The sequence below is a fragment of the Drosophila montana genome, unplaced genomic scaffold, assembly GCF_035044405.1.
Source record: "Drosophila montana isolate Dmon_TW-CO22-7 unplaced genomic scaffold, ASM3504440v1 contig_2081_1, whole genome shotgun sequence".
NCBI lineage: Eukaryota > Metazoa > Arthropoda > Insecta > Diptera > Drosophilidae > Drosophila > Drosophila montana.
The window spans coordinates 1,911,999-1,927,317 of record NW_026996991.1 but is presented as its reverse complement, the minus strand read 5'-3'; the positions used below and the strand labels follow the sequence as shown (position 1 = coordinate 1,927,317).

Here is a 15,319-nt window from a genome sequence, read left to right as displayed (position 1 = left end):
GTGCCAACTAGATGTATAGAAATATGTTGGCTTGAGCACACTTTATTAATTCACTAATCATCCTGAAATCTATCCATTCCAGGCGGCTGGACAACCAGCTCGAACATCACGACCATCGTGGAGCCCAATAAGCGTTCCCTGGTGGTCATCTGTCATGGCCTCAACATGCAGCTCACGGAGAATGTTGTCTCCACGCACACAATTAACGTTCTATGTAAGTAGTAGCAATTTAATAAGATTTGTTTTTCGATTTCCCTCTAAAGTACTATTCCATCAATCAGTCAAATAATCAGTAATACAGTTTTATTTAGATTGTAAAGACAGATTTTCACAAATTGTTCCATAGCGCAGTCTGTCGCGACAAAAGTGTCTATGATGCACGGGCTTGCCCAACAAATCAATCTAGTAGCAATTATGGGGATCCGACTAGGCTTTTTGAAATTTAACTCAGTTTGTTTTCAAAGTCTTAACACATAGGTTGGAAATCATAAAATTACGCATATTTAATATCATTGGGTTTGCGCAATTACGTGTCTGCGTTACTTTTGAAACTTTTGCAATGTATGAGTTTCCGCAATGTGTGTCATCCGGGGATCTGGACAATGATTCTTCCGAAAAGACTTCGGCTAAATCAGAGATGAAGTTCCAGCTGCCATCAAAAAAGGTCGCTAAGAAAAAGGTCGCCGAGAAAAAGAAGTTCACGAATATACTGGAGGCGACACGCTACGAGATGTGGCGCGAGCATCGTCAGCGTCTACAAAATGTGGTGAGCGATCTAGACCAGCAGCCACCCTCGTTCCAAGCGGTGCGGCTGACCGGTGTGAATCAACTACGCGATCAGGCATTGCACTACATGGAACGCACCAAGGCAAACATACATATGCTGTTGGGTCTGTCGCAGACTATGCGCACCCACGGCGCCATTAATCCCTTCCGCTACGAGAATGTCAGTGTTATGTCCGCAGTGCCAACAATCATTAACAATCTGGAGCAAATGGAGCAGGATAACCGTGATCTGGGCAAGCGCATCTTAACAGTGGTCAGCGAGGTGGACTCGGGCCTAAAACCCGATCGCCATACCAACCAACCACAACCTACGCAGCCGTTCACCATGCCCGATCAGGCGCTGGCCAAGTATAAACCTTTCAACATCAAGCTGCCCAGCACAGATAAGGAGCGCTGGCAGCTCTTTCGTCCACGCATCTACTTTGATATCTATCTCAAGGATACGCGCCCACTGGGTCGCTTTGTCGTCCAGCTGTACACTGAGGCGGCCCCAGTGGTGGTGCTGCAACTGGTGCGCGCCTGCATGTGCAACATGCACAATAAGTTTCTCATCAAGCGGCTATTTCCTGGCCTCTGGCTGGACGTGGAGCTGCCCACGGACAACAATGCGTCCCTGCATCGACCTTTGGAGTACGATGGCAAGATCATTGACCATGGTGTCTCCAGCTATGTGCTTTCGTTTAGCAAGACACACCTGCAGGGTTTTCGTAATAATCTGTCCTTTTCCATTTCCTTCAAGCCCCTCCAAGTGGTGAATGGCTCGCGCGTCGGTTTCGGTCGCGTCATCAAGGGCAGCAAGATCTTTGAGTGTCTCCAGAGCTATGGCACCAAGAACGGCACTCTCAGCCGCGGCATACTCTGTACCAGCTGTGGCGTACTTTAGTCCTTCCACAAAACATGACAAAATTTTGATGTATTGCCAGTAAATCAGTGTGTAATTAAGCGGCGTCTGATTTACTGATTACTGAATGGGTGAGCATTAAACTACTGATAGCTAGTCTCAGCAAATGCTAAAACCCGAGAATGTCCATTGTGTTTTACTTGACCTCCCTGATGAAGGGAATGAAGCTTTGCTCAGATGCTTTAACTTATCCTAAGTAAGTGGCATCTATTTGATGCTTTCGTCGTCGTCTAAGCGAGACTACACTCTTTGTTTAATATGTAAAGGAATCGTTAAGTCTTCGAAGTACCAGAGCACAAGAAATTTTCTGAATCCTTTTTGAAATAGAATGCCAAACATTTCATTTCAAATTTAGTGACACAGAGTTGTAAGTACGCTCTGAATTTTAGTTTAGTGCTTTTTAATCGACTTTCCGTGTCGGATGAAAAATAATACAGAAATTTGTAGTGATTTTTTTTATCGTATAACGTTTTGATAAGCCGGCCATGTCAGAGTTGCCGCAATGTAACTCGGGGGATTCTCTTTATTCCATTGAAGAGAATCCGGTTTCAGAGGCACAATCGCGTGTTAAGCCAAAAGGAACGAGACTTTCGAAAAAAAAGCCGAAAGTTAAAGTGGGCGATACGCGCCACATGGAAGCATGGCTAGAGCATCGTCATCGAGTGCTCAATGTTGTGAGTGAGCTAGATACGAAACCTCCCGGCTTCCAAGCGGCCCGTATGACCGGCGTATTGGGCTTGCGGAAAAATGCAGAGTCCTACAATGTACGTACCAAGGCGAACATTCAGATGCTGGTAGAGATATCAAGAACAATGCGAACTCATGGTGCTATAAACCCATTTCGGCATGAGCGTTTATATACCATGTCTGCGGTGCCGATGACCCTAAAAGTAATGGCTCGCATTGACCAGGAGAATCAGGACATTGCCAAGCGCCTCCTGGAAGTTGTCAGCGAGATCGATACTGGTCTTCCAGCGAAAGACAAACGGCCCACGAAAAGTAATCGATCCGCGCAGCCGTTCGTTATGCCCGAAAAAAGCCTGGACAAGTACAGGGGCTACAACATTAAGATGCCCGAAACGGACAAGGATCGCTGGCAGCTACTGCGTCCGCAAATTTACCTGGACATCTATTTAAAGGGCTCGCGCCCGCTCGGCCGCATCGTCATCCAACTGTACACGGAGGCGGCCCCTGTGGTTGTGCTACAGTTGGTGCGTGACTGCATGTGCAATAAGCAGAGAAATCTGGTTATTAGGCGATTGTTTCCAAATCTCTGGCTTGACGTCGAATTGTGGGACCATGGCAATGCGGATCTAAATCAGCCCATGGAGTATGATGCCAAAATAATTGATCATGGTGCCTCCAGTTATGTGCTGTCCTTTAGCAAGCAGCATTTGCAGGGCTTTCCCACTTACATGTCCTTTTCAATTTCGTTTAAGCCGCTCCGCGTGGTGAACGGTTCCCGCGTTGGCTTTGGTAAAGTTGTTAAGGGCAAAAAGATTCTGGATTGCCTCCAAAGCTATGGCACCAAGAATGGCAAGCTTAGCCGCAGCATTATCTTCACGGGCTGTGGTGTGCTATAAATTTTATGTGATATTGACCATCAAAGTTAACTTTTAACGACTTTCGTAAATTTTTACTCGACTTCTGTTTTCTGTTATTGGGTTGGGAGAATACGACAGCGGCTACATTTACCCCGAACTTCTCTTACAGACTGTCATTAACATTCACACTTGTCACATAAAAGTCCAATCAGTTGCCAGCGCTGCGTCAACGCTCGTCAATCTGTTTAACCCCTCACATCCTCCCTTCACGACCGACATAGTTCTCTATAGTTGCTTGCTGCTCCATGTCCAGTCACATCTCATCTCTATTTGCCACGTTACAAACGCAGGTGTCTTAAACTCCATTATGCCATGTTCGACGTCACTCTTCATTTGCCTCAATTATAAGTGGATAGCGCGAGGAAAAGCGCAAAACACAACGAACACAACGGAACACGAAATTCATCGAGAGGGGGAGAAAGAGAAAAGGAGCCGACAGTCCAACCACCCAACCACCAAACCACCAACCACCAGTCACTTCTCGATAACAAGATGCCAACTTGGTAACATGGCCCAGGACACAAGGCTTATTAATAATTGCGCCGACTTCCTAGTTTTAGCTTTGACTTGGTCAACGCCAGTGGCAACAACTGTAAACAAAGCCAGCTCTCTGTATGTGTGTGTTTATGTGTGTGTGTGTGTGTGTGTCTGTGTGGGCACTTGAAAGGCCTTACTCCACTCCATGAGTCCTTTTTGTGCAGCTCCTGCAGCGCTAATTAATTTTTCCACCCAGCATTAGCGGGGCGAAGCCGAAGCCGAAGCACGACTGTGAGATTTACATTTATTAGCCATATTCAGGCCTGGGGGTAATGAGATCCCCCTAACCCCCTATAGAACCCATCTGCCCAGTGTCCAGCGACCGCTTTCGTGCTGACACGTTGCAGCTGCCAGTTTGGTGGGGCATAGAAATTGTTCCACTCTTCCTCTCTCCCTCCAGCTGCTCGGGAATTTAGAAATATTCAAGGCCGAACCGCTGTGTCTTATGTGGATATGCGGTTGCCCTCGGGGAGGCCCTCCAGATACTTGTACTTTATGCGCGGCAAATTAAATAATTTTAATTTTTATTGTTTCGGCCCGTTGCGACGTCACAGCGGTTGGTCCTGCTTTTGGGTTGGCTTGGCTCCGACTCTTAGTAGGCCATAATTTGCTGGCCAAGTTTTTGGGAGAGCTCCCATTGTTTTTTTCAGGTCCTTTATGCTGACGTTTTTCTCTATCTTTTTCGCAGATCCGCCCGCGCCGCCATTAATTTCGGGCTATATGGAGGGACAAATTATACCAGCCGGCTCGGTGCAAAAACTGCTCTGTGTCTCATCGGGCGGCAATCCGCTGGCAACGTTAACGTGGTATAAAAACGACAAGCGGGTAAGTTCTTGTTGCTGTTTTTTGTTTTTGCATATGCAGCACAGCATTTGCAGCACACAGGCAAAACATCCAAATTAGAGTGCCCGACTCGGAGTTACCATGTAAAATAGATAGAGAACCTACATATCAGGTTAGGCTATATTCTTCAAGCGATATCTTGGAAATATTAGAAGATATCGTTAAAAAGAAATTATAATTCAAATCTTAGGTGAAGGGCTGTATTGATTTCTAGACAAAATAATTGTTGGGTTCACAGATGCAACCTTCCTATGACTTTGATTAGCTAACTTGTATACCCTATTTTACTCATTTTCAATGGGTACTGGGTACAAAAAACTAACTAGAGCAACAGAGATAGAAACACACACACACACACACACACACACACACAGTTGGACTCGTTATGATATCAACAGCAGACAACAAACATGCGCCAAACAATAATGACGCTTTTGTTGACCATTTCCGCTTCCGCTTTATGTGCTGAAAGTGCTAATAAGGCGTTAGCAGGCCGAGGGCCGTTCTATATATATATCCAGATATATTCTCTGCCTCTTTTTACACCTGGACTTTGATGCGCTATCGGGCAATTATCGTTGCCTTGGTCTAGCTGAAAAATTAAATCTTTAGCTGGGCTGGGCATCAACGGAAGTGGCCACAAGCTGCACAGCTGCTGTTGCATACTTATGGGGGCGACATCCTGCCACTGCCCCAGCCACTGCCACTGCAGCAGTTGTAAAGTTGATATACAACAAATGGCAAGTGGCCACCGCCAGCTGCCTTCTGCTGGCTGCTGTCACAGCAACGGAAACAAGCAACTGCTGCTGCTGCTGCTGCACGCTCAACTCTCGCCATCTTTATCACCATTGCGGTTTGGTATCTATCCCAGTCGAAAGGCGCTGCCCGGGGGTTTCGCTGGTGCCGCTGCTCATCTGGGCGCGCAGATTAAATGATATTTTATCAACAAAATTAAAATGCGCTGTGTTTTACGCCAGCTCTCGGCTTCGCCCGCCAGCTGCTCAGCCAGCTGCCGCTGCCTGTCCCTTTGCATATGCAGCACATTGCCGCGAGTTGTTTTGCTTTTAGCTCACTTCGCGCCCACCTTTTATCAGTATGTGTATGTGTGCTCCTTGTATACCCTGTAGACATTGGAATTGGTTAGTGCAGCTGGGCAAATGTCTGTAACAAGCAAAATAAAGTATATATTTAGAGTCTAAGCATTTCGAGCATATTATACAGATTATGAGAGAATATAGAGACACACAGCATATTTTGTAGTATGCCTGTCCCGAAGAGTCCCACTTGCGGCTTTTGTGTGTATGTATGTGCAAAGACAAATTTTAATGTACGTTATGGCTGGGTACACGGTATCTCAATGCTGGACACTCACAACTAGAACACTCTGGATATTTCTTGCCATGTTATGGGAGGTGCATTTTTATTTTTTAGCAAACGGCGAATGTACATACATTATGCCAACTGACGCAATTTACCTTTGCTGTTGCTTTCCAGATCAACTCCGTCATTCGGGCCGCAGACAAATCTGTTTCGGCCGAAATAACTATTTTGGCCAACGTCACCGACAACCAGGCGCAATACCGTTGCGAGGCCTCGAACAGCGCCACGGAGATACCACTCTTTGAGTCTACGACGCTGAGTGTTCACTGTAAGTAGTTGCTGTTCTTGTTGTTGCTGTTGTTGTTGCCACAGAAAAAGTCGTTGAAGACAGCTCATGCCATTATTATCCGCTGGCTGTGCTTACAGTTGCGCCAGAGACGGTAAAAATACGCATTGAACCGGAAGAGCTGCGACCTGGCATGGAGGCAACCATCATTTGCGACTCGAGCTCGAGCAATCCACCGGCAAAGCTGTCCTGGTGGAAGGATGGCATTTCCATTGAAGGTACGTAAGCGCCAAAGATTTTGGAAGTTTGCCCAGGCGGCAGGGCATGGCATGGTGTGGACTTGGCGGCGCCGTTGTCAAAATGGCAGCTGCTGCTGCTGCTGTTGCTGCTGCGTCCTCCCAAGAGCTGATGCCGCCGTTGCATTTTTTAAGGCGTTTCCACGACAACATCCGGTCTGGTTGCCAGCCAGTCAACTGGCCCAGCCAACGTCCAGTCGAGTTCAGTCAGTAAAGTAAAATCACGCCCATTTTGTTTTCTTCTCCTGCTCCTCCTGCTGCTCCTGCTGCTGCTGCTCCACAGGCATTAATAACACGTCCAAGCCAGGCCTCTGGGGCGGCACGGTCTCCACGCTCGAATTCAGGCTAAACATTACCCAGGAAATGAACGGTGTGGTCTACACTTGCCAAAGCGCCAACGAGGCATTGCAGCGCAGCGTCCACGAGGCAATCAGCCTGAATGTGCTGTGTAAGTAGTCCGTCTGGATACCTAATTGAGCAATTAGACTCCATCTGAATCTGAATCTCAATTTAAATTGGAATTGAAATTGGAATTGGAATTTAAATGCTCCTCCCTTTCCACCCCCAACACACATGCATAGATCGTCCCAAGTTTGTGCCGCCGCCCTCGTCCACGTCAGTTGGGTTAGAGGGCGAGTCCTTGCAGGTACCGCTGCAGGCCAATGCAAATCCTGCGCTAATAAGCTACACTTGGACAAAAAACGGCACACCCATACCGCAAGACACCAGCGGCAGCGTCTCCGCCGGCGAGCATCGCATCTTTGCGGATGGCGCTGTTCTCAACTTTACCAAATTGCATCGCGAAGATTCCGGCATCTACTCCTGCACGGCCAGCAACTCCCAGGGCAAGGCCAGCATCAACATAACCGTTGTGGTGGAATGTAAGTACCTAAAGCGACCATATAAGTCCGCCATTAAGCAGCTGCTCTTGCACAGATGGCACCGCCATTAAGTCCGTCTCGGAGAATATCATTGTCAATCCGGGCGAGGATGCCATGTTGTCCTGCACCGTAGAGGGAAAACCGCTCGCCGACGAGCATGTCAAATGGGAGCGAGTGGGCTACGATATGAAAGTGAAGACCACAACAACCTTTACTAATGGCACCGCCTATCTGCACATTAAGAACGCGCAGCGTGAAGATGTCGGAAACTTTCGTTGCGTGGCCGACAACCACGTGGCCAATCCCACCAATAGAGATGTGCTGCTTATAGTCAAATGTAAGTGATTCGACAGCAACTCATTTTTGCGTCTGCTACTCCCAATTTCCATTTGCAGTTGCGCCGGAGATCGCCAAGTCGCCGACGCTGCTGCGAGCCGCGAGCGGAACTGGGGAGCGGGGCCGACTACCCTGCCGAGCGCAGGCCTCTCCTAAGCCGCAGTTCATTTGGCGCCAGGACGGCAAAGATCTGCCAATCAATCACACATTCAAATACGAGCTGGAGGAGCGTAAAATCGACTCGCTCACCTACGAGTCCTCCCTGATTGTTGAGAAGGTGGCACCCGCCGACTATGGCGCCTACGAATGTGTGGCACGCAATGAGTTGGGCGAGGATGTCGAAACGGTTCGTCTGGACATTACCTCCCAGCCAGAGCCACCGCTCAGTCTTAATATACTGAATGTCACCCATGACACTGTCACCGTAGCCTGGACGCCAGGTTTTGATGGCGGCCTAAAGGCCTCCTACCGCGTGCGATATCGGTATGTATCCCACCCTCCCAATCCGAAAACCCGATTCTCCAAAACCTTAAGTTCATTCCATTGCAATTACTGCAAATGTCACGCGCACTAATGAAATTGCCAGCTCGACCAGAAGCCTCCCCCCCTTAACCCGTTGCATTTTCCCTCTCTCTGTGATTGCAGGATGGCCGACCGCGAGCAGTACAAATACATTGATGGGCTTCCCAACAGCCACAAGCTGACCATCGGAGGGCTGCGGATGAATACGCTGTATCTGTTTTCGGTCATGTCGTGGAATGATTTGGGCCAGAGCTCCTACCTGCCGGATTTGGCGCGTGCCCAGACCAAAGGTAAGCAAGGCTTTAAGCCGCGCAAAATATTCAAATTAGCCGGGGGCCAAATGCCTGTCCCGTCCTGGCGCCAGCCTCTCCACATTGATTTATGCGTACCGCCAGTTGGCATTTATGGTCATCCGCTGTCCATTCAGTCGCTGTGCCAGAAAATGAAGTGTCCATTTCCCCTGAGATTGGCACAGCGGTAGTTGCTGCCGTTTTCTGTCCCACCCAACGATATTCCTTCGCTCAATGATCTCTCTCTACTTCAACGCTGCACTTAATTGGAATTGTATTATGGCCATCAACAACGTCCACGACAACATCAACGACAACGACAACGACAACACGGCCAAACCTCGACCTAAAACATGAATACACGCTGGATGCGTCCGCACCGCAGAAGCGCCGCCTCCCTCGCAACCGGCTTCCTCGCTGGGCGGTGGACCGCCAACCACTAGTCAGACACCCCTGGGTGGCACATCGGGCATACTGCTAGTCGGCATCGCGGCAGGAATTACATTGGTTCTGCTCAACGTGTTTCTCATCGGCTGCTGTATTCACAAGCGCAACGAGAAGCGTCTCAAGCGAGGTATATTATCAGCGCTCAAAAGGAATATTTTATGTGGTTGTTGTTGTTTTGTCTAAATAATGCAGCTGATTGACTGACTAACTCCGTAAGAGTATTTTTTTTCGAAACCCATGACGGAATTTTGCGAAATTCCTTTGGATAGAACACTTCTTAAGCTCCTTAAAGATTACATTCGATAAACCTCATAAAAAATGGAAGATAAAGAGATTTTAAATTTAAGGAATACAATACTTGTTAGCTGTCACAGCTAGTCGCAGCCGTAGTTGACCATCGTATCATTTGAATTTATAATCCAGCCACCGTTCCTCTGCTACCCCACGGTCCTCTGCTACGTGCCGTGTGGTCAGGCGTCGGACGGCGCTAATTTCATTTGCCCGTCACATGTTGGGGCTGCGTTTCCGCGTGCGCCATTGTGACTCCATGGCTACGTGATTTGCGTCACTTTTGCATGGGTTCCTTAACTGGGACCAGATACGTTCAGCTCTAGCTGGAAATAGGGCGCAACCGCAGAACTCCCAGAGCCGACTACCCAGCCCCGAGCAGCTCGCATCCATCCCCATCCCATTGCCCTGGAGCGATGCTGCGTCATTTTTATTACAATTTCTCATTTCGTTTCGAATTTATTTATTGTTTTATTTTTGCAAGCATATTTTTTGTTTTTTATATATTTTTTTTCATGGTTTCGTTTGGTTCGCTTCGGTTGGCTTTGGTTTATTTTGACTCGATGTCGCGACATTGTCATGGACCAGGACTTGAAATGATGCCAGCCGAGTTAACTGAGGATTCCAGCAACACGCCGAATCTGGTCATAATTGGCATCTCTCTGGCGGCATTCGGATTTCTTTTGGTCAATGCGGCGCTCGTCGCTTGGTTCTTTGTACATCAGCGACGGAAAAAAGGTTCGTTGACAGGATTTTTATTTATTTGATCCTATTTCCTTTAACGTACATACTATTTATTATTGTACTTTTATGTGTCTGGTTTGTTATTTATTTTTGTTGCGTTTCCTATGCGTTTCAAAGTGGTATGGAATTCAGAGCTCTAATCGTATTTATCAGGCACATTTGGCCATGTAAATTATACTTTAAATTCATGAACACCCTTATGCTTGGCGTAATCTTTGAGTCTTAAGTCAGGCTGCAGCCACTTCGTGGCTCTCGCACCACTTCCGCGATACCACAGGAAGCAAACGCGTTGTGCAACATCCGATGCTCCCAGTGGACGTGGCTGCTCACTTTATGATGCTCACTAAACAATTTCCTGCATCTACATAGATGATACACACACAGATACAGATAGATAAAGGTGGGGCGGGCTATAGGTCTGAATATCGTATATGCGCAATATGCGCTTCTTGTAATTTCCGCGAGAAAACCAGAGCCCGAGCATGGCAAGGAAACAGCCAAGTCAAAAGGGAAAACTGGAAATGCGAAATGCGAAAAGAAAAACAAACCGCTTTCTGAGCAGTCAACAAGAATATAATGATGACAGAAAATAATGATGCATCCTGGCAGCGGACAGCAGCGACGACTCGGGGCCATGCCAAGTGCAACTGTTTATTGAACAACGACGTTGGCAGCCACCTCGTCCGGTTGCCCCTCGTCCGGTTGCCCCCGTTAGCCCGATGGCGAAGACAAATGTGCATCGTTTTCTTAGCTGAACGCACAATCTTTCGGAAATCAGATTGCTTTACCCCATCCTTAGCCAGCAGACACCCGGCAACGGACACTAGACAGCAGACAGCAGACACCAGATAGCATAGAGAGCACGTGTCCGGCAAGTGTTTGAATCCTGCGCTGGCTGCCTGCCGCTCAATTTGCAGCTAAAGCTGGAGATTGTTTATTAATATGGAATTATATTTCAACAGGCCAAGTGAACGAAATATAAATATACCTCCCCTTCCCACAGACCGAAGACAACGAGCCACCGAGCCACCCGACCGTTGAGTTGAGAAAATTGCAGACATTTCTTGGCAAGTCAGGTCTCAAAGACAAACCAAGCTAGAACGTGCAGAAAGTGTTAGCACAGAAGCAAAAAATTTCGAACGCTTCAAGTGCCAGAACCACAAAAATTCTTGGCCAGAGATGAGCCAACGTTTGGCCGGGCGTGCTAACCAAATTATTTTTCATTGAGCCAAATTTAGTGGTTTGACACGCAGAGTTCCCGAGCAGCCGCACCAGCAGTGCCAATAGCAGCAGCAGCAGTAGCAGGAGCATCTTCTCAATCAGACTCAGAGTCAGTCCCAGTGCACCACCGTTCCAGAATTATGCATACGCATTTGTACGTGAGCTTGGTACGATATGATGTGCTCCTACATGCCATACCCCGAGGCAGCAGAGACAGCAGATGCAGCATTCCGACTGCCAGTTGTCGTTCGCAACAGTTTGTACAACTGTGCATACTCCCAGTTCTCCGTATGTACTCGGTATTTGCAGTTGTAATGTATGCTCGTATACTTTTGCCAAACATTTGACTTATGAGCTGGTTAACTTCTCCGACTTTTTGCCCGCCAGTTCAACTTTTGACGGCTTAATGGGACGCTTTGTATTCATGGCCGAGTAGCATAGATGATATCTTTTGCACAAAGTTTAAAAAGTTTTTAACTAGCTGGGTATTTATGTATACATAACTGGTTCACTTTACTAACTGAATGATTGAGTGATTGACTGACTGAATGACCCATCGACAACACGACGCACAGCTCAAACTCAAAAAGCTAGAAAGCCCATAAGATCTGTCTTCATTTCCCGGAAAACTGTTCTCCTGTTTTTTATCCAATCGGTTTTTAACTCCGTTTTACTGGCTTTTATTAAAACTCAATGTATGTATTAGTAAATTGCAAATTATCATTAGGTACTTCAGCTTTAGTTATGTCCATGTTCTCTCGTTTTTTTTTTTTTGTTTGTACTTCATTAAATGAAGTTTGACTCCTTGGGAACGCCCCTAGCCTAGGCCCTATTCAGCGGGTTTTGTAGTTGCCGCTTTTGTCTGCTTTCTCGAATTTGCTCTGTGTGAAATGTAGGCCAAGATTTTTGACATTATGAGCGCGAGGCACTCTCTAGCGGAGCATGAACTATAGCCGCAGGACATAAATAAGATATTTTTCTTAGAATTCCGCTTGCTTTATTATACGGATACGGATGCGAGCTGAGATAACAGTGGGGATAGGGTTAGGGGTAGCAATTTCTCTCTTATTGCCAGTGCACAGTTAGGTTTGAACAAATGACGCGCTTGCATATGGATGCAAGTGCCTAACACCACCATCCCGTTGAATATCCTGCACAAAAGAAATTCATATTTCAGTTTTAACAGCCGCTTGTTACAAGAACTGTTAAGCGAGCCAGGAGCCTCCTTCTTCTGCTACCCAACAAAAAACTAAAAAAAAACTGTCTACTCCAACAACATTTTTATGACAATGTTCGGCTTGGAGCCGCTCCCGAACCCGCCATAAGCCGATAACTGACAATGCCCAAAAGCATTTTTTTCCATTTTTTTTTATACCATAAAAGAGTTGTCAGGGAAACTGGTGCGTTGGCCAGGATGACAAGGGTGGCGGGTATGAGGAGGGGGGGGGACTAGTGGACAGCTTTTAGCCCGAAGATAACTCTGCATATTTCAATGTTTTCGCTAGCGAAACTTGACTTGTGGGCTGCCTGCTGCTGGCTGCTAGCTGCTGTTTGTTTGTTGTGCTCGGCCCTTGGATATGCATTTTTAATGTGCATTTGCGCTTTTGTGTCCAAATGCCGCATGACGGCAAAGAAATACACCCGCCACAAGAGGAAGTCATCCGCACAGAGACTAGGACATGGCCAAGAAGCTTTCACTATTCCACTGGGCTGTTGCCCGATAAACTATGCCAAAAGTCTGCGGTTGGCAGCTGGTCGGCGGTTCGGCTTTTCGGCTGTATCCTCTATCCACTAGGTCAATGGACTCCAGTGGACATTGGACACACACACACATATATCATTCTCGTATGAGTTTGCCATCCTGTAGAATGCCATTTCTAATGTTTATTGCCTTTCGTCGACTGCTCCGTAGATATGAAGTGCGTAGAGCGAAATGACAAAGCGGCAGTTCCACTGAGAAAAAATGAAAATTACAAGAGTAGTCGTGCTCCTGGGCTAGCACTTGGCATAGTCAAACGTTAATTTGAGACTGGAAAAGATGAAATTTCAAAAACCAATGACAGGGAGCGAGAGGCGAGTAGTTGGGGCAGACTGTGGCTGCAACACTAGGCAAAACTTTTGTGCGAACGTTGCCAGAGGCGATAAGCGATGTCGCTAACGCTTCAATACAAACGAAATCCTCCGGAAACCACTTGACTTTGACACTCTTTAAACAATTGACTACGGCCTCAGTGGGCAGCGGGTATGGAACTGTCCATCGAATCTGTTGAGATAAGCACACAGCCTGTCAAACAATTCGGCGCCATTGCCGATGTCCAAAAGTTTTAAAAGTTTCCTTCCAAGGATTGCTATCTACATGCTACATATTTGGGTGAACCTTAAATATTTGGTATTTGCAATTTTCTGTACCAACTCCAGATATCCTGTAGACAGCTCAGAGCTGTAGTTCTTCATTTCTTTGCTCCACTTTATGCACAATTCATTCTTCGTTATCTTCGGAAGTTGGCTAATTCAATTCACCTTATCGATCATATTTATACCCTATTGCGTCAAATATGTCCCCTACTGCACGTTGCATAAAGTTACACAACTGCAATATACCTTTTCTCTCTGGGTACAGGGTATAAAAACTGCACAGCTAGGCAAGAAGTTTGCCCAACACTTTCGAACAGAAGCTATGCTGACAAAAACTGAGAGAAGTCAAAGCATAACTGGCAGCTATTTTTTTGCCCGGCTCACCCTGTGCCCCAACAGTTCAGCAGATTAGGAGAAAAACCTTCAAAGCAGACGAGCCCGTCGACGGCGACGTCATTAACTGTCCTGACGACCGCAAAAGCTGTCTAAGCCATGTCATATATGTACATATATACATACATAAATATATATGTATATATATATATATAGCAGCGCAAAAAGCGGACAAAATCCGCTCGCCTTCAGTCCTTCCCGTCCACTAGGCACCAGATTTTTCGGGCTGCCGTGGCATAAGTGCAAAATTTGTAATCTCTGTGTCGGCCACATAAAGTGCAGCGGAGGAGGTGTCGGAGGAAGACTCGGCTCATCTTCGAGTAAGGCTCTGGTTTATTTGACGTATGGCTGGTTGTAGTACAGCACAGAATAAAGCCTCCCACCCAGAACGTTATTGGCCGAAGGCTTTGACAGTGATAAGCCCGTGTGGTAACCTTTAATTCTGTCTGTCCACACATTTGACAGAGTCAAGTAGCCCAGAAATGTTGAGATTACCTTTGCCATTCGAAGCGTATTTATTTCTGTGCATTGATTTCTAATGGGTGCGTCTCCAATTTTGGTTTAGATTGGTCGACTTTTGACTATATTTAACAGTTCAACCTATTTATACCCTAGCAGAGGGTATTCCAAGTCGATAGAGCTTTGTCCGTCCTTCCATCTGTTTGTTTCTAGGTAAACTGTTTTCTGAGCTTAAGAGTATGCAGCTAGTACGCATGCAAAGTTGGCAAAATCCAATCAGCATGGGATTTATTATAGCTCCTTTAGGAACGAGGGTATTTAATTATCGGCAACCCGAAAAATAACATTTCATTCTTGTTAAAGCCAATTGTAGTTCTTTTGCAGGCTTTGGCTTTATTGTAACCGCCACGTGTCGCCATAAATAAAGCATGTAAATGGGTTGAAAAAATATTTTTTTAATTCACTAAACTATAAATGCAATCGCATATTTGTTAGTGGAGCCACTTCCCCGAGTAGCTGACCCCGGGCAACATATTTTATTAACGACTGTCGCAATAAATACGTGACGCTGTCGACAGCAGTCGGCTGGGAGTGCTCTACAAATTGACGACTCGCAATTAAAAGCTTTTTATATTTGTATTAACATAAACAAAAAATTATTTAAAGTGAATATGGGTAAGAGTTTAAAAATAGCCCTAATATCGAACAATAGTCAAGTAACAAAAAACCAGAATTTAGGCAGAATTTGGCAAAGCTGCAATAACAACACATACTTAAATATTCTATTGTAATAAATTTATAAAATTTCAT

General features: G+C 46.3%; 2 protein-coding genes across 7 annotated transcripts in view; both read left to right on the top strand.

Moving 5' to 3' along the window:
• sns (sticks and stones) overlaps positions 1 to 15,319 on the top strand; it is a 60,012-nt gene that overhangs the window by 31,654 nt on the left and 13,039 nt on the right. For 2 of the 6 annotated variants that reach the window (XM_064679921.1, XM_064679920.1), the window contains exons 8-17: positions 83 to 214; positions 4,517 to 4,653; positions 6,166 to 6,319; positions 6,418 to 6,555; positions 6,857 to 7,021; positions 7,155 to 7,454; positions 7,510 to 7,791; positions 7,850 to 8,273; positions 8,436 to 8,602; positions 9,926 to 10,075. In XM_064679921.1, coding sequence (XP_064535991.1) covers positions 83 to 214; positions 4,517 to 4,653; positions 6,166 to 6,319; positions 6,418 to 6,555; positions 6,857 to 7,021; positions 7,155 to 7,454; positions 7,510 to 7,791; positions 7,850 to 8,273; positions 8,436 to 8,602; positions 9,926 to 10,075 — 2,049 coding nt within the window. Of the gene's footprint in view, positions 1 to 82; positions 215 to 3,568; positions 3,795 to 4,516; positions 4,654 to 6,165; positions 6,320 to 6,417; positions 6,556 to 6,856; positions 7,022 to 7,154; positions 7,455 to 7,509; positions 7,792 to 7,849; positions 8,274 to 8,435; positions 8,603 to 8,987; positions 9,177 to 9,925; positions 10,076 to 10,198; positions 11,058 to 15,319 lie in introns of those variants that run through there. The other 4 variants (XM_064679925.1, XM_064679923.1, XM_064679922.1 and 1 more) reach the window with 4 other exon arrangements.
• On the top strand, positions 440 to 1,810 carry LOC135426724 (uncharacterized). The gene has a single exon (XM_064679983.1). The coding sequence runs from the start codon at positions 560 to 562 to the stop codon at positions 1,667 to 1,669; it is 1,110 nt and encodes a 369-aa protein (XP_064536053.1). The 5' UTR covers positions 440 to 559; the 3' UTR covers positions 1,670 to 1,810.

What these genes read in the sequence shown, in the direction of transcription:
- LOC135426724 (XM_064679983.1), top strand. Translation starts at nt 560, where the DNA reads ATGTATGAGTTTCCGCAATGTGTGTCATCCGGGGATCTGGACAATGAT.